General features: G+C 37.5%; 1 protein-coding gene across 3 annotated transcripts in view; it reads right to left on the minus strand.

Annotated features, from left to right (window-relative positions):
• Positions 1–23,032, minus strand: part of slc4a10b (solute carrier family 4 member 10b) — a 109,076-nt gene that overhangs the window by 16,984 nt on the left and 69,060 nt on the right. For all 3 annotated transcript variants that reach the window (XM_051709489.1, XM_051709487.1, XM_051709488.1), the window contains 9 exons: positions 21,572–21,666; positions 14,852–15,026; positions 14,188–14,321; positions 11,013–11,258; positions 10,535–10,640; positions 8,375–8,536; positions 1,613–1,726; positions 378–539; positions 1–194 (listed from right to left, as the gene is read on the minus strand). The exon at positions 1–194 is cut by the window's left edge and continues 58 nt beyond it. In XM_051709489.1, coding sequence (XP_051565449.1) covers positions 1–194; positions 378–539; positions 1,613–1,726; positions 8,375–8,536; positions 10,535–10,640; positions 11,013–11,258; positions 14,188–14,321; positions 14,852–15,026; positions 21,572–21,666 — 1,388 coding nt within the window. The remainder of the gene's footprint in view (positions 195–377; positions 540–1,612; positions 1,727–8,374; positions 8,537–10,534; positions 10,641–11,012; positions 11,259–14,187; positions 14,322–14,851; positions 15,027–21,571; positions 21,667–23,032) is intronic.

Raw genomic sequence — 23,032 nt, forward strand, 5'->3', positions numbered from 1 at the left:
GTCACTCGCTGCTCTCTGATGCCCAGGAACTTGGGCTGCTCGCCGGGCGCTGAGCACTCCGACTCCAGTTTCAGACTGTTTACATGGCTGATGGACAGAACCGTCGCGGCCACGAACCACGGCAACCCCATCAGAGAGCACACACCCAACATCAAGGCCACCATGAACAGATCCAGGTGATAACCACAGCCTTTCTGTAGAGAGAGAATGTCAAACAAAGGGCTTTTATGTAGTACTTCTGAATTAATTCAGCTGCAGAATTTACAGTCTATTTACCAGGAACAGTGTGTAATGAATGAGTAGATGAAACTTATGCTACACAACACCTATGAATATCATAAAACCTCCATGTTTCTGCTCTCAGTTGAGTTCAGTACCTTCAGCTTGTGTTCCTTCCTGTTGATGATCACTGCTGTAATCTGCTGATCCATGAAGATCAGGATGGTGCAGAGGAGAGCAGGAATCACTGTGATCACACATGTCCACCACGGGTTCGGCCCAAGAGGGTTAATGAACCACCCACGGTCGTCACGAGTTGGCTGAGAACACATTAAGTGTTGCAAGACAAAATCAGACCACGCCAAAATACATAACATCTATTCTTATAGGGCCTGTAAATAAACATATGTATTGAGGGTGTTTCTTCAACTTCGGGCACTTTTAGCACTGTGCATTTCTAGAAAGTAGTCTTGTGAAAACATTTTTCACACTCTCACTAGTTTATTTCATTTGTCTGCCTACAATGTCCGACAGTGTCTGTACAGTACATGCATCACAGGAAATGTACATTATATTTGAAATACAAATTCCCAGCACATCTCAAATTCTGTTTTGTGTTTAATAGAATTCTGTGCTGGAAATGACGCTGATGTAAATGACATTTTTTATGTTTTTGAAATAAAACTGCCATCTACTTTGTCTTGCTTAGGCTAATTAGACTAAAAATAGAATTTTATTTGTCCTAAATACACACAATTTTTGCACAATTTGGCAAAATGTGCCATCTCCATCATAAAAAGTGATTTTTACCTTTAAAGATATTACATGTTTCATATTTCATCATATATATATATATATATATATATATATATATAGTGACATAATTTTCACACAACAAATACTGAATTAAATATTTTGATAATTATAGTTTTAAATTTGGAATAATTGGTATTTCCATAGTTTAATATTAAAAGTCTAGGTCTGGGACAAGGCTAAAACAATCAAATCATACATAAAAGGAATTTGAAAAGTACCAAAAATAAAATGATGAAGGCCTGGTAAAAAGTTTTCAAGTCAGTTTTAATTTGACCTTAAAAAAAGTTACTTTTTTTTATTATTTATTTTAAAAAAGTTGATTTAAAAAATCAAACCCTTCAACATGAAACTGCCTTAAAGCTGAAGAAGCACATACTACACAAAAGGATCCAATTTTCCACATTAAAAGTCTGGGAATCAAAATCTATTTTTAACTTGAAAGATAAACAAAGAAACACTGTGCTGTGACATTAATAAGAAGTACACTTTTAAATTCAAAATACACTGTGAACATTTTCTTTTTATCAAAGTTTTGAATGCACTAAATAATACATAGCGAGTTAGGACAAGAACAAACCTTAAACACACTGGGGACCTGTAGTTTGGGGGAAGGCACCCCTATGGCGTAATCCATCAGAACCATAGTAACAATAGTGATGAATACTGCAAAGTCACTGATGATGGCTCTGACCTGGAGAAAACATGCATTAGAAACATTATTAAAGCTCCTTAAATGAATACTTCACCCAAATATAAAAATTCTCTCATTTACTCACCCTCATGCCATCGCAGATGCAAATGACTTTCTTTCTTCTGCAGAACACAAATGAAGATTTTTAGAAGAATATCTCAGCTCTGTAGGTCCTTTCAGTGCAAGTGAATGGTGGCCAGAACTTTGAAGCTGAAAAAAGCACATAAAGGCAGTATAAAAGTAATCCATGCAACTCAAGTGGTTTAATCCATGTCTTCTGAAATGATACGATAGGTGTGGATGAGAAACTGATCAATATTTAAGTTATTTTTCACTATCAATCTCCACTTTCACTTCCACATTCTTTTTCTTTTGTTTTAGGTGATTTGCATTCTTTGTGCATATCGCCACCTACTGGGCAGGGAGGAGAATTTATAGTGAAAAATAACTTTTATATTGATCTGTTTCTCATTCACACCTATCATATTGTGTCTGAACACATGGATTAAACCACTTGAGTTGTATGGATTACTTTTATGCTGCATTTATGTGCTTTTTGGAGCTTCAAAGTTCTGGCCACCATTCACTTGCATTTTATGGACCAACAGAGCTTCTAAAAAAATCTTCATTTGTGTACAGCAGAAGAAAGGAAGTCATACACATCTGGGATGGCATGAGGGTGAGTAAATGAAGAGAGAATTTTCATTTTGGGGTGAACTATCCCTTTAAAGCAGCAGCAGATATCTTACTGTGACACTAGAGGGCGCCAGGGCACAAACTATCACACTTAAATATGTGGCTATGTTCAGGACAGCATACTACCATGCTACTTGCACTGTTTCTGCAGTATACTGTATAGTATGTATACTGTGCATGGTAAACACATTTATAGTATAGAATATCTGGATATCTGCTGAGTTTTCTAGCATCTATTTCTTGTCTCGTTATTGACCCTGCTGCCAAATATACCGTGGAAAAAGCATCCCGATTTCTTCTGTTTTTGTGTATTTTTCATACAAAATTGTTTAAGATCTTCAAACGAGATATAACCTAAAACAAAGGCAACATGAGTAAACACAAAACACAGTATTCAAATATATATATATATATATATATATATATATATATATATATATATATATATATATATATATATATATATTATTGAAGCAAAAAAGCTATCCAACACCTATATCACCCGTGTGAAAAACTAACTGCCTCCTTATACTTAATAGCTGGTCGTGCCACCTTTAGCAGCAATAACTGCGACCATTCACTTCTGATAACTGGAGATCAGTCTTTCACAACACTGTGGTGGAATTTTGGCCCACTTTTCTTTGCAGAACTGCTTTAGTTCAGCCACATTAGAGGGTTTTTGAGCATGAACTGCCCATTTAAGTTCCTGCCACAGCATCTCAATCGGCTTCAAGTCAGGACTTTGACTAGGCCTCTCCAAAACTTTAATTTAGCTTCTTTTGAGCCATTCAGAGGTGGACTTACTCCTATTCTTTGGATTATTGTCTTGCTGCATAATCCAGTTGCACTTGAGCTTCAACTCACGGACTGATGACGGACATTCTCCTTTAGGATTTTCGGTAGAGAGCAGAATTCATGTTTCCCTCAATTATTGCAAGTTGCCCTGAAGCAGTAAAGCATCCCCACACCATCACACTACCACCATCATGCTTGACTGTAGGTATGATGTTCATTTTGTGGAATTCAGTGTTTGATTTACACCAGATGTAACAGGTACCCTGTCTTCCAAACAGTTCCACTTTTGACTCATCAGTCCACAGAACATTCTCCCAAAAGCTTTGAGTATCATCAAGGTGTATTTTGGCAAAATTCAGGTGAGCCTTAATGTTCTTCTGGGTTAGCAGTGGTTTTCTCCTCACCACTCTTGCCATTTTTGCCCAGTGTCTTTCTGATAGTGGAGTCATGAACAGTGACCTTTATTGATGCGAGAGAGGCCTGCAGTTCCTTGTACGTTGTCCTTGGCTTTTTTGTGGCTTGCTGTATGAGTCATCACTGTGCTCTTGGAGGAATTTTGGAAGGTCGGCCACTTCTGGGAAGGTTAACTACTGTGCCAAGTTTTCTCCATTTGGAGATAATGGCTCTCACTGTGGTCCTTTGGAGTCCCAGAGCTTTTGAAATAGCTTTGTAACCCTTCCTGGACTGATGTATTTCAATCACCTTTTTCCTCACCATTTCTGGAATTTCTTTCGACCTTGGCATAGTGTGCTACTGGGTGAGACCTTTTAGCCAACTTCATGCTGCTGAAAAAGTTCTATTTAGGTGTTGATGTGATTGAACAGGGCTGGCAGTAATCAGGTCTGGGTGTGTCTAGTCCAGCTGAACCCCATTATAAATGCAGTTTCATAGATTTGGGGATTTAGTAACTAAGGGGGCAAATACTTTTTAACACAGGCCCAGTTGGTATTGGATAACATTTTTGCTTCAATAAATACCATTATCATTTAAAAACTGTATTTTGTGTTTACGCAGATTGAATTTGTTTTATGTTAGATTTTGTTTGAATTTTTAAAACAATTTAGTATGAAATATACACAAAAACAGAAGAAATCAGGATGGGGGCAAATACTTTTTCACATCACTGTATATATATATATATATATATATATATATGTATATATTACACAAAATAAAATAAAAAAATAACAGTTGTTAATATGAAATGTTTTTGATTTTATAGGTAAAAGCCGCAATTGCTCAGATTGAGAATGTATTTAAATTAATGATTCAGCTATAGTATTTGATATAAATGGTTTGTCTATGGTTGTTAAAAAAAATGCCCTCACTAAGTAAAAAAAAAAAAAAGTCCCCTGAATATCAACTTGAGGGTACAAATATTGCCCCTTAATATAAAAAAGTTTTTAATACAGGTTGGCAGTATACAGAATAACCAGAGGTGGAAAGTATTGAATTACAACTACTCTCGTTACAGTACTTGAGTACATTTCACACATTTTTCTACTTTTTTAAGTATAAATAAATAATAGTACTTTTACTTGAGTTGATTAAAAATGAAGTATTCAACTTATTTTTCACCACAATTACAAAGTACAAAAAAATACATTATATTTCTGAATTTTAGGGAAGAAGAAAGTTATAAGCGCTAAATCTGTTTATAAACTAAACTGCGCTGTTCACAGCACGATGGAAGCCCGCAGGGCACAGCATCATGAGCACAGCAGCTTGCATAAACTGCTGCCGGTGTCCTCTCTTCTCTAGATTCTTCAAGACTTTCTGTCCTGTCACTATACAAGAACTGTAATATTGTGATTTTCTGCATATTTAATTTTATTCTGGAAAGGAGCCGTTCATTCAGATACAAGGGAACCGTCTGAACATGTTTAACCACTGATCAAACTACACTTGTTTTTAAGGTAGGCAATGTTTTAACTGTGTCAAACATTAACACAATGTAATTTGACATATATGTGGGGATATCTTGTTTACTTGCTACTATATGTCTAAAACAAACTTTTAAATACCTTAGAAAGATACAATGCCAATAGTGTTGGAAATTAATGGGGATTCAGGGCAAAAATGCCCCCGAAATTAACAAAAATATCCCCGAAATTCTAAATGAGTTCCCGTGTTTTATTAATAATATCTGATATAGTTACAATTGCATACATTGCGATCTTCTTTTGACTTTTCATTGAACGTTATTTTTTTTCCCACCGTCCGGTTACACGCACCATTGCTCTCCGCTTCTATCAGTCCGCATCAGTTTAGTATTGTACTCCCGCATTAAATTCCGTAACCGTTCGCCCCTCTTGTTTAAAATAAACTGTCCTAGCAGATAACACTCTCACTCATGGTGCTGTACTGTACTTCCTTGCCCTGTGCTGCTCTTTATCTGTCTGAAAAGCCTTAGAGGCCAAAAGTGCGCAAGGGATGGATGTTATATAAAGAAGGTATTAGAAATCACAAAACATAATGTAACCAAATGCTACAATTTACTTAATATCTCAAAATGTTATCATGTTAATTAAGATGTTACTATTACAACTGTAATACAATAATACATATACAGAACACCCACTTTTAGTGTTTGAATCAATCATATCTCTCACTCAACACTGTGTGAAATGTTTATTTTTGCCTTATTTTATTCAGATGGCATGTAGGAGTCGATAACAGTTTGCTTAATAATCTCATTGCATATCTGGATAATTGCTGTAATATCATTGAGGATAAATTTCCTCCTCTATGATATTGCATTATATTAGTTTTGTACAGTATGTTAACTTAATAGTCAAAATACTTGGACATACATGAATGAGAATAAACCTGAAATAGGAATGTATTTCAGTCACAATGCACATTATCTAGTTTAGAGATGATTTAGAGACATTTAAAATGTTACAAATGGCTATTTCTATTTAAATAAAGGTTTCTGTTTATCAAAGGATCGTCTTGCAGCAATGCAGGTCTTTGGTATTTAGAAGCTGCTTGTTTAGGACCTGTGAGGAGTCTGTTTCTCAAACTAGAGACTGTGATTTTGTCTTTTTGTTGTGCATCTGGCCGTCCACTTCCCTCTCTATCCTGGTTAGAGATTCTTTTTGCAAAAGAGTAATGCATGGAATAGCCTTCATCTCTCTAAAACAATAGACTTTAGGAGAAAATAGAATTTCAGGAGAAATGTGTTTCTTTTTGCTCATTTTAAAACCAAAATTTAACTTGCAAGTGTAAAGCAGGTTGTAAGAACTCAATACCTCAGCAAATGGGGAAAAACACCCACTGTATTGTGATTTCCGCTTGGTAGCGCAACCATTTTCAATTGTTCTAATAATACAAAACTTTTCTTGAGTACCAAATTAGCACTTTATAATGCTTTTGTAAGGAATAGGTGACACAGTATATGTTTGCCAGCATGGGTAAAGAAAAAATGGAATAAATCGCACTTAAAACAATTATTTCAAACCGTAATAATAATTTGCAATTAATGATTTTGGCAGTATTTTTGATCAGTTTAATGCATCCTTGGTGTGTCACCGAACCAGACACACTGTCATTATGTCAGTCTGGGTTTTGGTCTGACAGGACCGTTGCATCATCATCCCATGTCTGTCTTGTGTTTCGTAGTCTGTCTTTGTGTGAGCGCAAGGTTTCGGTTGTATTCCCTGCCGTGCACTCTTCGGTCTGTCTTGTTTCATGTCGGGAGCACGGTGTCTGGATCCTGACTTCCTGTCTGGTTCGGTTTTGGTCTATGTCGGGATGCGGACACTCGTGCTCCATGTCTGTCTGTTATTGACGTGGGTGCATCGCGCTTACGTCATCTTGGCCGCATGTACTCGTGTCAATTGTTTATCTGTCTCTCGTGAACACGGGTGTGTTGTGCGCCCGGGTCGTCTGCTGTCTTCATGTTGTGCTGAGGTTCGGTCACTTCGGTCTAAGGTGTCGGGTGTGGCTGAACACTCGCACAGGTGTCCTGTCTTGTTTTTGTCGCCTGTTGCGCTTGCCTCGCGATGTACACTCAGGTTTCGTTTGGTGTGTGAGAATGTGTGGCATCGCTTTGTTTGGTGTTGCTTCGCATTCTCTCGTCTTGTTTGTCGGTTGGCATGGGCGTATATTGCCTCATTGTCTTGGCGATGTGCGCTCATGCCATTCGGGTGTTTTGTTGTCTTGTGAGAGCACGTGGCTTTGTTTTGTTTCTGTATCGCCGCATGTCTCTCTGTCTTATGTCATACCCCGCCTCCTTGTTTGCCCATTATTAGTTTATTAGTCACACCTGCCCTGTCTTGTTAACCTGTTGATTTCTCTCCCTATTTTAGTCTGTCTTTTTTGTTGGTCTCGTTCATGTCAGTCCTGTTTATCAGCCCTGTTCGGTCCGGTCGGTCCTGGTTCCCCTATTACGTCTGCCCCAGCCTGGATTACCTTTTTTCCCCTATGGGGTAGTTTGTGTTTGTTTTTAGTTTTTCAACTCTGCTTTTGGGTCCTGTGCCTCTGTCATTCTCTGCAATCGTGACATTGTGAAAGGAAGCATCAATTTCTCTCAAGATCAAAAATGTCTTTGTGTTCTAAAAATGGAGGCGTATATACTATATATGTGGAGCGGGATGTGGTCGTGTGTCTGTCAGTGGGGAAAGAGGAAGCAGTAAGAGCCATCACCTGGTGATTATTGATGCTTAACACCTGTGTCTCATTTCAGTGACGGTAGAGACGGGCTTTAAAAAGGCCGGCGGAACATCAGAAGGACTGAGAGAGTGCGAGGCACACACGCACCCTGAAGTTGGACGCTGAAAAGCTGTTTATTGTTTGATTTGAGTTGTACTGACTGTTATCCCTGAAGCTGTGTGTGCAAAAGGAAAAGTCTTGCTGGAAAGCATCTTTTGAGTTTAAATTGTGAGAATGAAATCCGACTTACGTGGACTGCAACACCGGCTCCCGCTTCCTTCTTGCTGAAACCTTTTACACTCCGGGTTTCGGCACAAGTGTAAAAGGTTTCAGCAAGAAGGAAGCAGGAGCCGTGTGCCTTGGACTCTCTCAGTCCCTCTGGCGTTCCACCGGCCTTTTTAAAGTATTCCATTCCGAACATACATAGCCACTGAATCTCACGTTTAAAGCTCTGCTGTAGCTCTCACAGACGAGACAGTGTGTGGATGGTGACTGCTGTACCTTAGTGGGAAAGTAGCGGCTGGTCTTGAATTCTTTGAGGAATGCTGACATGGCAACAGTAGAGAAGAAGAGAACAACGGACCAGAAGAGAACATCAGGAATATAAGGACCATGAGGCCCACAAGCAGAGCCCACAAACTCTCCTTTCTTCTCAATGCAGTCCTGAAATGAGTAATAAAGAGGGAGAAATAACAGGCTTATAAATAGTTTACCTACAGACCACAATCAGAGGTAGTCAGAACACATGTAACCACGTTGGATTCGTAGTGCAAGCGCTAATATGTCCTGATGCATTCCGGACAACAGCACAGGCCCGCGTAATGAAGTATCAATCAACCTTTGCAGCAAAACAGGGGGTTAAAACTATACCTGTAACTGTATGTGCCAGGGCTCAACAATAAGGATGACCCATTGCACTGTCGCTAAATGTTACATATGTTGATCTTGTAAATGTTTTTTATGGCTTGCAACAGGGCCGGTACCAAGATGCGATCTTTAGGGTGGGCAAGTGGTCTCTTCATCGTACCAGGGAGGGGGTTTCAGAAGTTTCTGGAGGGGCACAAGAAAAATTACGTTGGGGCACATAACGCACATACACCCTCCAGACCCGGCCATGCCTTGAAAACTTATACATTTAGATTTCTGTGATGTATTAACCATTTTTGTCGCAAATTTGTCACCAATGTAACATTATCTAGCTGGCTGACATAAATGAGGACTTGTCGAAATTGCAAGTGAGTCTTGGAGGCATTGGTAAGAAAGTGCTGATGAATATTACAAATCAATCAGTAATGTTTTGCATAGTTATGCCATTGTTTTTTTTTAGCAAAGACAGTTTATTATTTTCGGTCTTATTGTGCATATTTCACCAGTGCATGTCATTCCAAATAATAAAAAAAGCTTTGTCTTCATTACGTTTTATCGAAATGTTAATAACAACTTTCCTTTTTGAATGATGTTACAAATCCCTCTAACTTTGCAACCCCTCCCTACCAACCACCTGACTTACTGTAATTCTGGTATGTTCAAGGTTTGTATTAACCAAAGATTCTCCATTATTTACCTATTTTTTTAAACATTGACGGATTATTCAAAATGCATCAGTATTGACATCACTCTCTTTCTCTCCTGCTGTGTGTGTGTGCCTTGTTTATTACCTGGTATTAAAGATGCGTTTCGGCCGATCACAAATGGACAGGCACCATCGCCATACCTGGTCATTTGATTCTCTAGCCTATTTGTGTTGGGATTTCGAGTGGAGGGTCTTTTATTTTTAATGACTGCATACATCAGATATTACGTCAGTGTGTTACTGCACGCTAATAAAGTTTACATTAGGTGTCTTTAACTACTTTGTACTTAAGCATTTGATACTATGTACATATTATGTACATACGTGTTTTTGCTTTGTACTTACATTTAAAGTGAAAAAAAGTGGCACATCCAACTGCCAATCATACTTGCATTTAATCTAAGCAGAAACATGGTATTTAGAGCAAAATTTTCAGTTATTTTAGTCATCTGCGTCACGTTACGTTAATATCAGGCGCATTGAAAAAGTTCTGTGAACTTGCGCATGTACTTGTAAGAGCTTTTTCAAATTTTTCCGATCGGACGGTTATTTCCTTTTAAAGCTGCATGTAACCGGCAAAGTTGAAAAAGTCTTATTTTAGCACAGCGGTTGATTGACAGGTAGAACTTTCACCCATACTCCTTGGTTTCACCAGACTCAACTGGGGAGTCAAAAATCTAAGGCTTATACTGTATATCCTCTATCATGCATATACAATTATAATGGATGCGACGCCCCTGAATGTAGCCCTACTACTTATGAAATAAAACAAATATGATGGATAAAAATAGACCATAATGGAAATTTTACAACTCAGTCCTTCAGAGTGACGGATATAGATTTGATTCTAGTGCAACCTCTGGTAATGCCCACTTTTTACGATTAAATCCAGATGGATAAAGTCCCGCCCTACATGTTTTTCTCATTGAATATCCTGTTTAATTTGGAACTACATCAGATTACGTAAGTAAAATGGGTTGTGAATAGCATGTTGACTTTAATACAGGTACTCGTCTCATTCTACTCACAGCGTTAATATCACATGTAACATGGCAGAGATTCTCAGAGGGCATGATCCGAACTCCTACCTGAACTTCCAGAGCTTCCCAGTAAATTTCAGGAGCTGAGATGTTGTTCTGCTCCCAGTACAGCAGAGTGGCATTGCTGGGGTTTGGAGGCTCAATACACGAACATCTACAAGAACGGAGGCACGATTTTAAACTGCATTGCTATGCATGAAGGTTAACAGGCATTCATTTCTATAATATTGCAGCCTACTGATTTTTTCCACTGTTAAAGGAATTATTCACCTTTCTCATGTTCATGTAGTTCCAAACCTGTGTGACTTTCTTTCTGTAGTGGAACGCAAAATGAGAATTGGCCACTTTTTTCCATACATCCATTGAAGTAAAGGGGACTAGGGCAGTCTACCTCCAAGATGACCAAAAAGGCACCATAAAATGGGTTTGGAACGACATGACGGTGAATAAATAATGACAGAATAATATTTTTTTGGGTGATCTATCCCTTTAAAAAGTAATACAGCATTCACACCAGAGAGCTCACCTGTATGTCGTGAGTTTTTCGAGGTTGTTGTTCATGTTGATGGCATAAGTCTCGCCAAGATGTATGAGCTTCTCCAAGGCCTCATAAATGAAGATGATGCAGATGAGGGAGGCAAACGCCTCCTCCGTGAAGCGAGTGATGTAACACACGAGAGAGCTGGCGTCAGTGGCCACCAGCAGCAGACAGAGGAACGCCGTCCACAAACCAATACACGTTCTGAGAGACAGATACGACAACCCATATTCCCTGCAAACAAGAACAAACAAACGTACTATAAGCAGCTTGAGTGTTACTTTGAAGTTGCAGTGATGCTAATTCGTGCCTAGACACTAAAATACACTAAAAAAAGATTTTTTTTTAATTTTTTTTTTATGATGTCTTTTTATAGTTTGTCTAATAGTACTAAAACCAGTTTAATGTCAAAAAATTCGAATTTTCTGACAATTCTTTCATATGTCAGGCTTTACAGTGTTAAAAACAGTAGAATTAAGATACAAATTAAGTAGAATGAAGATACATTTTAAGTTTTTCTTAGCCCATATATGCTACAGTGGTAAATCTTGGGGTATTATCAGAGGACTCCCTGGGCTTTTCAGAGATACCAAATGTTTGAGAGTTTGGCCATGACAACTTCCTCTTCTTGCTCTATAAATATGGATTGAAATGCATCACATCAAATACAATATGAATAAAATAATATTTTTTCTATAAACTATTTTATCATATGTATTTTATGCACCAAAAACTATATTGACATTTAAAAAGGGGAAATTGTAAAACTTTTTTCACTGGGTCACAGGAACTTATGGTAGGATGACATCATAATAGCTTGTAACATAAAATAATGAAATATATCTTATAAAAAGTATATGTAATAATTTTCAAAGCTCTGTGTTTTTTTTTGTTTTTGTTTTTGTTTTGTTTTTGTGGTGGGCATGAATGTAATGTAATGTAATGGAGATTGAGAGAAATTCCTCAAAAGCCTGTAGAATCATACTTGATGGATTTCATGGACATGGATTTCAAAGGGGGGTTTCAATAAAATAATATTCAAAAGTTTAACCAAGCACAAGTTGCTTATATTCAGCAAATACTCATGTTATAACACCAGTAACAATATAATCATTACTGTCACTTTTACGTTATTAAAATCAGCAAAGATCCCCCCCTCCCGCACACACACAAAAACGAGTGCATGCAATACAAAAGCGGATATTATTTTTAACATTTCTAAAGATATTTTTCCATCAAGAAATGCCCAGAAATGTCCACCAGGTGGCAGCAGACATCTAGTACATTGCAGACAACAGGATTTTCTTCAAAATGATGATGATGTTAATGATGCACAGGCTTTAGAAAATAGCCTATCAAATTTGATACAGGCACGTTATAGGGTTAATTGTTCTATTGCGTATAATTTGTTTCTGTGCTCTTATTTTATTATTGACTGTTTACTTTTCTAGAACAATTACTCAGATTATTAGTATTTTGTTGTGGTATCGAAATTAGTATTGAGAATCGTCTAATTGATTTCATTTGTAAGCAAAATGGACATTATGGGCTCTATTTTTGTGATCGTGCAACGACCGTGCGCTAAGTCTTATCAAATTTTCTTATCCAATTGTGCCAGCACAAAGCGCAAGTGGGCATGGGTGGGAGTGTTTGCGCTATCTGTGGGTATACTGCTGTAGGTCATTGCGCTAAGACGTTTCAAAAGCAGGTCTAATCTTGACGCAAAGTCTAAAATCAGTTCCTGCCTTTGCGGTTTGGAGCATAAGGTGGTAATAAACTTAATGTCCAAACTCCACAAAAAATATAGTGGGACATTAAATTATGTTCATGACGATCACTGTTGTAGCTGTTTTATGAAACAAATCTTCATGAGATTTGTGTTAAACTTTCTAGAGTTCATGGTTTATTTTTCAATTATTATTATTATTATTATTATGTTTATATTACAATTGTATTTATGATCTTATGAGTATGTTTGAAGTGTAACTTGAATTTAGGAATATTTATGTTTAGAGTTTTTCATGTTTCAGTAAATTAATTTCATTTGTAAAGCATAATCGACCGTTAGAAGTGAAGCGCGTGCAAAAATGACCACAGATCCTCAATCCACAGCCTTACGTGAAAGCCCGATACAATCACTGTTAATACTAGCCATGATTTGTGTGTCACTTGATCAATATGATTAATAATACTACATTCTCTATATATTAATGGAGCCTACATACAAGTCCTGACGAGAAACACATTTTCCATGCGTATAAATGTCACTGTCATAGAAATATGCCTGACATTTAACAAGGATGCTGTTAATGCTCAAAATAAATCCATATTTCTATTCTTCAAATGAATTTCATACAGCCCATTTTCACTTGGCTTACTCACTTATGAGGTTGCTGTATTTTTTTATATCGCTGGTGCTTGACAGGTAATGGAATATACAGTATAACAGGATGCAGACGGTGGAATAACCAGAGAAAAACCTCCAAATTAAATTGCTTTGCGCATGCGATTTCACCAAACCCACTTGCGCCTAGACTTAGCGCAGGTTTGCACAAAAATACCAAAACTTCATGGCCATGCCCACTGACTTTGCGTGTAGGACGTATCACATAGCGCTGTGCTTGAGGCTAGCGCTTAATAGGGCCCTATAACTGAAATATACAGTAATTTTCAGTAATCTGAATCAAATCAAAAGCTTGTGAATCTGATTCTAAATCGAACCGGGAAATTTGTTTTGATACCCAGCCTTAGTTACTAAGCATTGCTTGGCGATTACTCGGATGTTCTGATTGGGTTTTAGAGTTTTCAGAAAGACATCCAGATATATACGTATACTATATATGCAACTGGATCCGATCAGTTTGCAGACTGGAGTCCTGATTACAGTAATGGCATTTTAATATCCTCGTACACATCAAATTTTAATCTCAAAGTAATAGATCTAAGAATGCTTTAGGATCAGCTGTATGGCCTCATGGCTTTAAGACTGTCATAATTATCAGAAATATCCTTGCATATGGAAAAACATAAGCAATTGCATTACATAAACACACCAATATGAGTGTATAGCATTCATTTAAATGTACACTATATGAATAATATTTATAGGAAATGTAAATGAAAAAGTAAAATAAAACATCAAAGTTCATGAAATAAGACTTACTTGCAGAATTTGAATAATATTTTCTCAAACACCAAAACGGGACCGGTGCTGCCCAGGATGGTGAGCGGCTGCCCAGCGAACAGTGAGTAAGCGATTCCAGTCATGGAGGCGCCAAACAGCGATTCAATTGCACTCTGAAAGGAGACAGAGGTGAATATGTCGCAAACAAATATTTACGCCCTTACTGTATGTTTATATAACATACATGTTGAAACTATATACTGTAACATATAACTTAAGTCATCCGTAGGTAAATGCAGACCACCATGTGCTCTTAAAGTCAATGTGAAATGCTGATTGCCACCCATTTTACTTCCAAAAGTATCATATTTTAGAGTGAAACAGGATGTTCAACAAGAACAAATGTAGTGTGGAGATTGTATTGATCAGAAATTGATTGCATTGTGAAAAGTGGGCGTCAAGTAACAGAATCGAGCCAGGCGATTAGAGGGGAGGGGTTGAAACAGTAAGAGGGATTTGTGATGTCATTCGAAAAGGAGAGTCGTTTCAGAGGCGGAGCAAGTTTTTGCGATTTTGATAAAAGATGACAAAGACGTACATTGTTTTTCTTTGTAATGCCAATAAATCGCATATAGTAATGTCACTTCTGATTTCACGGTGACCTTAAAGTGTGTGTTTGAATGTGTGTATTGTGCACTCTTACTATGCGTCCCTCTGTGGCTTCTCCCAGCAGCCCTCCGAAGGTGATGACAGGAGACATGCAGGCGCAGTAGAGGAAGAGGAAAGAGGCCAAACACTGCAGACTGAGCGCGTCTGTGAAATCAGACAGGAAGTATGGAGCCTTCCTCTTCACATCCAGAATAAGTCCACCACAAAACCTGACAAAAACACCACACACACAAGATTACTGTCTGCTGAGCTACGGAACGAAGTGGAAAACATTCACAAAGTGCCAAATGCGAGTAAAACTGGCTTTGATGAGTAAATAAAATGTTATGACACGAACGATTCACATCAAAAACATACACACCATCTATTAAAGAAAACGTCTGTCATGACCTGCACTCTGAAAAGATCCCTTCAAGTTTCATGGCCGGTGATAAATATTTTTTTGCCAGTAAATTGTCTCCATTCACCGTCACTGGCAGGTGTGTCAGAAAAAGTCATTAAAACCCCATCTTAATAGTAATTCCAGGGAAAATAACATATAAATAGCTCCTTAAAATACCAAAGGAAGCTAAAAATCATTGTAGTTTACCCCAAACCTTAAGTAAAAATTAAACTCTCGTCACTGGACACAAGATCTTCAAGCAGGACGTGTGATTAGGAGAGAAATTTTAGTAGGGCTGATCAGACGTGATCGCCACAAACCATTTGGGAGAAAAGAGCCATCTGAGAACAGAAGGGGATTATTGTCGTGAGAAAAGAGAAAGTCACTGAAACTTGTGAAAACTGTCACTCAACAGGGAGAGTGTGACCAAATGTCAAAGATGGCGTCTGTCCAGTTCACTGGAGAGTTGAAAACCTGGTCTTCAGTGGCACGGCTCTTGCTTACATTGTAGCAAAGAATGAAAGCATAATCCTACATGCATTATAATCTTTCGATGTTGTAGAGTAAAATAACCACAACGGTGAACCATATGACCTTTTACATCCATTTGGCTCCACATTTGCTCAGATGTTGCTCTTACATTGCTCAGGAGACTTCATGAAGTTCTCAATGATGTTTCTTTCAAGAACACTGCAGAAAATAAATTCTATTAGTGATTATTTTTGTCTTGTTTTCCAGTAAAAATAGCTTAAAAGCAACAGCCTCATGACAACTCGTAATAATCAGAGTTGAGAAGGTTACTTTTAAAAAGTATAATACATATTGTAAAATGTAATTTGTAATGTATTATGCTAAATTACTCAAGGTCAGTAATGTAATACAAATACTTTGGATTACTTCTTCACTTGATTTTGACTATAAACAAGTAAATAAAGTAAGAAAATACACTTCACTGTAAAAATACATTCTCTGAAAAAAAAAAAAAAAAGCCGAAATATCTTATGCAGTTTTGCTACTCAAGTAAATGTATCTTGTTTTAAGGATTTTTTAATTATTTTTATAGGGAAACAATATTTAAATTCTCATTAAGAATACAATTTTTCAAGTACATCTTTGCCCTAATATCAAAGGTCTTACTAGAGAAAAAAGTGATGCTCCAACGTGATTTTTCTTCACAGAATTCACTATAAAATATAATCACATCTGGTAACAGCTGCATGTAAAGGCAAGAAATAACAGTTTAGCTTAGCATAAAGCTAAATGTTCAAATGACAATTTACACAAGGTTAACTATTTCTGCTGCTCCAAACTTCAAAACCCCACAGCGTGTACACAACAACATCTTTTTCTGATCGTATGTGGATTCTGTTCATAGAATGAGGCAGAAAATATATTATTTGTAGCTTTCTATAAGTTGTTAATGGCTACATTGGTTAGCATTTCCTGTAAAAATACCCTAACCGCATAAAAAACATTGACAAGGCATATAATCGTGTATTAAATAATATTGGATTTGTTTCATCTGTCAAAGCGTTTCTAACTGTTTTTTGCTAAGCTGTAGAAACATGATGTAACTATTCTATTAAGCTCCCAATGGAAAGTTCCTGAAGGATGTCATATCCACCTTTTCACTCACAACAGTGTAAAAGTGCTCGTATGAATGAAACAAATCATAAGAAAGTGTTTCACCGCTGTTTAAAACCTCCTCAGATCGCATCATTTTGATAAATTTTTTCCAACTGACTAGACTAAATATTAAAGGGGTCATGACATGAGGAATAAAATTTTACTTGATCTTTTGACATATAAGAGGCCATTGTACTATAAAAACATACTGGTCCTCCTTAATAGAAAAAGAGCATTTATTTAAACCAAGCTGCAAAAACTGCTCGTTTGGAATTCGTGAAACTTGTGACATCACAAGGACAAAATACATCTTCCTCGTCAGTAAGACATACACGCCTATTTTTCGGTCATTGCATCCCTTGGCCCCGCCCAGTGCTGCTCAGTCAGTCAAACAGGTGAAGGGCAGAGAGATGGGCCTGTCATGGGAGATTCATCCAAAGTGGACTTACACGGGACATCTTCATGTGCCTGTCTGGATTGAAATGTTTTTCTACATAAACGTGCACTAGATGAACGGCTTTGACTGTTATCATTCATCTCGTGCCTCTTTTAAAAGACGCAATGTCAAGTTATAACTCTAAAATGGAGAACCCTATTGTGTTTCATTCAGCAGCTTGCTTTTGTGCTGTTTTGAAAGTTTTTTAATTGTTGGTCTTTTATAAACATGCACTCGTTGGACATCTTTGATCATTTTGTTGCGTTTTCGGCGATGTGTGCTGCGTTTTAAGAGCGGTACAAACACATCTTTCAAAAAAACGCTTCTCATTCTGCTGCTGCCACTGACTGGGAGAAACACATGTCATTCTGTGTGTAAACAAACCGGGAAAATGTGAGATGTGAAGACCAACGCCACCACCATGGCCTGTTTACATTCGTTTATTCAAAACATCTCAGCGAGGATTGTATGTTTTTGGCTCATATGAGCGTGATTGCTTGTGAACCAGCCACAAGAACTGTTATTGAAGGATGGGGCAGTTTAAACACTATTGGACTGGAAATCCATAAGTAAACAATTTCACTCATGAATATTTCATATGTCATGACTGTTTGATAGTTTATGGTGCTGCTCAGTGGCGGATTTAGGCATGGGCAACAAGGGCAGTTGCCCAGGGCGGCATCTTGTGTGTGTGTGGGGGGGGGGGGTGGGGGCAGCACGAGAAGGAACGTGGCGGTGGCGGCGGCAGCACCAACAACACCCCCCCCCCCCCACGGTAGCACCAACAACACCCCCCCCCCCCCCCACGGTCAAAAAAGCACCCTCAACTGAGAAATTATAAATCAAATTATGGCATTAAGCCTCAATAATTTGCTGCAATGACAATACTATGAGAATGCGCAAAAAGATTGACAGGTCAAAAGCGTCAGAGACCGATACCAGACAAATTTTCATTTGCTATTTACAAAGTCTAGAGCTGTCACAGAGACCGGTGAGATATTTCATGACACTTATTTCAGTGATATATTTCAGGGTGTACGAAATTTTTTTGCATACCTTTCCATGAAAATGATCACTTACAGCACCTTTAATATATTGAGATGTGTTGGATGTGGGTTACATGTTAATCCTGAAATTTAGTTTTATGAATGTTGTGGTCTTGTGGAGTTTATTCATTATCTCCAGAGTGCATTTCAAATATGGCTCTATTGGAAGGGTTGCATGATGTTAGCCTATCACAACAGTGGCCATTTACATTGAAGTCTTAAAGGGCCAGACAGCTTTAAACCGAGCGTTTCAGAGAGAGGGCCAGAGACAGGGTGGAAAATTATTATATATGCCTAATATATGACTGTTTTTGTGCAAAAAAAAAACTATACTAACATTATAAGTGGACCTCAGGGAAGATAATAAAATTATAAAAAAAATTGTATGTCATGGCCCCTTTAAATGAAACAAATTACAATAAAAGGCAAAGTATACCTTAAGTAATTAAAATACTTTTTGAATGTAACTGTATTCTGATTACCAATGATTTAAATTGTAACTGTAGTGGAATACAGTTACTAATATTTAGTATTTTAAATATGGAATGCTGTTACATGTATTCCGTTACTCCCCAACACTGGTAATCATTAATACAAAATGTCAAAATTGCTGCAAACTAGTCTCATAGAATTAACGTTACTTTTAACGTTGCGAGTTTTACATGTAGCATTCTACGCTTCACCACAGCTTCCTGGTGAAATGAACAATAGAGATGCTACAACAACTGTGCGTTTTATTCACTTTCACACAAATCACGAGGACAACGCCTGATTATGACTTTGTAAACACTTAATTTTTAGCTCTATTACTTACACACTGCTATTTTACAATATCGAAACATTTTTACTCTAACGTATTATTTTGTTACAGACTCACTAATTCCAACGTGATTAGCTTGCTCAGTATCTCACCTGAGTGTTGGATATTGGACTCGGAAGACTGCAATTCGAGCTTAGCCAAACACACAAGATAACACATAAAACAAAAGTGTCATAAAAGTGGCACGAAATGACATGGTTGCTTCAGAAAATGTGGTTTTTATGTCACATTTTCTTTTAGAACATTATTGGTTAGATTTAGGCGTTGGTTTAAGGTAAGGATGTCTGTTTTGTTTACATATTCATTTGCTTTCATGACACTATTGGTTAGATTAAGATTTAAGTTTAAGGTTAGGGAGGCAAGTTTTACTAATTAAAACATCTGTCTAAAATTCAACTTGTCTGATTACAACATTATTTCACTTGCTTTTGGTGCCCCCCGGTGGATATTTCACTGGGAAACTGCAACGAAACGTGTAATGAAGCACATCATTTTGGTTTTTAGAAGTGTGGCTATACGACTCGTATGAAAAGGTATGGCTTTTAGACCAACCAAAAAACAAACAGAATTAAAGCTGGAAGCAGCAATGCGGATTCCTCCTCAAAACTGCAAATTCTGTAAAAATTGACATGGTAGAGACATGTACTTCACACATGTATACAACATTTCATTAATTTGTTATTAAACATTGCAAGAGTCTTCATATGAACTGGTGATTGAATCAAAGTATCGGTTTTATGATTAGAGGATTTGTAAAGCATTATTTTAGCATTAGTGATAAATAATAGTAAACTGTAATTCTGTCATCTTTTGACATATCAAGGTGAAATTGAGCACAGTACTTCAGAGTGATGTCATCTTGAAGCCTGTTAGGTTGGGAAAAACATTAGTCAAAATGGCATTAGATTTTTTGGACATATGGATATTGAGACAATGTGGACATTTACATAAATGCACACCTTTCAGCCACTTTGTACTGTATTCATTATTGCTAAATACCACATTGAAAGACATGTATCCTACACATACATAACGAGTTTCAAGTCAATTGGAGCTATGGTTCAGGAGGAGTAGATTTTTGTAGTTTTGGACAAATTTGTATTGTACATGAAAATCCATCATGGCGGACTTTATGGGTTCTAGAGGCTTTTTTGTTCCTCATGAGAAATGAGGCATATATACCAGGTTTCAGAAATTTTGGACTTATGAGGTGAAAATGGTATCACTTTGAAAATGGACAAATTGGGGCGTGGCCTGTAGTGCCACCTATAGGCTCACATGGGCCATTTTTGCTGTGGTAGTTACTTGTGGCCTGTAGCGCCACCTATAGGCTCACGTGGCCCATTTTTGGTGTGGTAGTTACTTGTGGCCTGTAGCGCCCCCTATAGGCTCACGTGGGCCATTTTTGGAGTGGTAGTTACTTGTGGCCTGTAGTATCAATGTGCCAAATTTCAAAACTTTTTACCAAGGAGATCTTGAGTTATTGGCCAATTTAGAGCTACAGGAATAATAATAATAATAATAATACTAACAAAAACAATAAGTTTCCTCCTACTGAAGGAATCCTAATAAAAAAATTAAAAAAACAATGATACAATACAGGCAACAACATTGTGCCTCCTATCCATCCCTTTATTGTAAGAAAGAAAATATCTTTGAACATCGGTGACTCATTCAATATTTATTTATGCAATACAAATAACTGATTGTAACAAGGTTAAAAATGGGAAAGGAGGAGGTGGGAACCGGCTGAACGGTCAAAATAATATTTAATGAAACAAAAAGACACACAACACAAACGCACACACAGCAGCTGCGTGTGGCTCTCTCTCTCTCAAACTGCTGCATCCCGCTGAACTTATCCCTCTCCTCGGCTGAGTAGCTCAATTGGGCGCCGGGCGTGCATAATCACGGCCCGGCTCCGCCCTCCTCCTCGTCACACTGATGCATGTCAACAACCTGTAATAAGCTTTCCTCATCTCGCTCCAAACCCCCATGTTTTTTTTCTTGCATGGTACACAAAAGCTCTTCTCTTATTAAAATCATGGTTAGTTTTAGGGTTTGGGTAAGGGGTTAAACTTAGGAAAAATCATCCTAACATCATTCATTGGTTCATTTATTTTTCTCTATGGGATTAAAAGTTAATTTTTGTACAAATGGGTTTAGAAAGATTAATTGGTTTTCCTCTTAGAATTCAGTTTTATTTTTTTTACTCCATTTGCAATGTTTTATCTTGTTTTAAGCATAATCCTCATAAATGTTATTAGATGTATGACAACAAAAGATTTACAACAAGTCACCATTTGCTCACCATTTAATCTCTTTGCTGTCCAGAAAAAAACAATTAAAGATTTTGAAGCGATCTCACTTGTGATTTGTTTTTCCTTTGGGTTTGATACAAACTCACATGTGATTCTGTTGCATTCACACACTTTCAGACTGACCTCCCGGTGCGCTGCAGCTCAGGGCCTCCATGTCCTCCATGTTCCTCAGTATCTGCCAGCTCTCCATTGGGTATTGCAGGGATTTTTCTCTTCTCCTGGTGAAACGAGAGAGATACAGTTAATTTCAGTCAGCATAAAAGTACATCGGCAGAAGATCTGACAGCAAGCAGCAGAAGACTTGACTGAAAAAAAGCAGTAACTTACACCTTATTACCTCAAGGATCTATTTCTACTTCATACTAACCCATACAAATTACTTTAAAGGTAAATAATGCCCCTGAAAATCAAATCCATATGGTAGATATTGCCCCTTAATGGTTAAAGTTAATTTCTGACACTGATCTCGAGACATCTGCATTTTTTTAGCGTAAGATGCATTAGGTTTGAACGGCCCCTTAAAGTAACAACTGCATGTAACCACTTATACTGTACAATGTTCCATAATAAACACAAAAGGAGTTGTTTTCCAAAATGTCCAAGCTTCTCTTTTCCATACAATGATAGTTGATGCTGATTAATTCTGCCAAATTCCTAAAAGGGCAAGAAAGCACCATAAAAGTCATCCAGATGACTCAAGTGCTATATTCCAAGTCTTCTGAAGACATACGATAGCTTTGTGTGAGGAACAGACTGAACATAACCTCGTGCAACCCCGCGGCCTCATGCGAGGACTCGCTATACGCAACGCATAATATAAATTAATTTAAACCCATTGCATATTGTTCAGGACACACTAAGGAGTCATGTAAGGGTCAAACTTCTGGCGCACGGAGTCATGTGACCAAACACCATGGCATCAATTTCCGTGAACTGCTACTATGTGTGCAGCACCAACAAAATTGCCTCTTGTAAGAAACCTTTTTTCACTGAAATCTGTTTAGTTGAAAAGAGCAGCATCTCTAGTTTTGTTTGATATGCTGCTTTAAATATTTTGTTCATTTTTCACGCTTTGGCACGCTGATAAACATGAAGTACTCGGATGAGTGCTGTGGAGCGGTGTTCTGACAAATGTTCCAAAAACATTTTCACAGTAACAAATCTGTGGGTCATTTCGCTTCATTTTAATCTAAATTTTGTTATATTTTTGTTTGTAAACACTGTACAATAAGGTGCTATTCATTAACATTAGTAAATACATTCCTATATTTACTGTGCATTTTCACATTGAGAACCAATGTATTCATCCAAAAACTGGAAAATGTTGCTTTCAGAGGCTTTATATGGAGTTAGGATGAAAATAAGGTGCATTTCAAACTGTTCTGAGACCAGTGCAGACAGACAGCACACTGGAGGTTAAGTCAATCACTAAATAGGGAGCAAGGGAGCATCCTATAGCTCTCTATGCAGTTAAGTGCATTCACTCTTAAATTCAGTTTCAGGCCACAAATGATGTTTGGACCACTCAACATGTTTGGCAGACATGGGACAATGATAATCATTAGATTCTGAATTTTATAATTC

The sequence above is a fragment of the Myxocyprinus asiaticus genome, chromosome 10, assembly GCF_019703515.2.
Source record: "Myxocyprinus asiaticus isolate MX2 ecotype Aquarium Trade chromosome 10, UBuf_Myxa_2, whole genome shotgun sequence".
NCBI lineage: Eukaryota > Metazoa > Chordata > Actinopteri > Cypriniformes > Catostomidae > Myxocyprinus > Myxocyprinus asiaticus.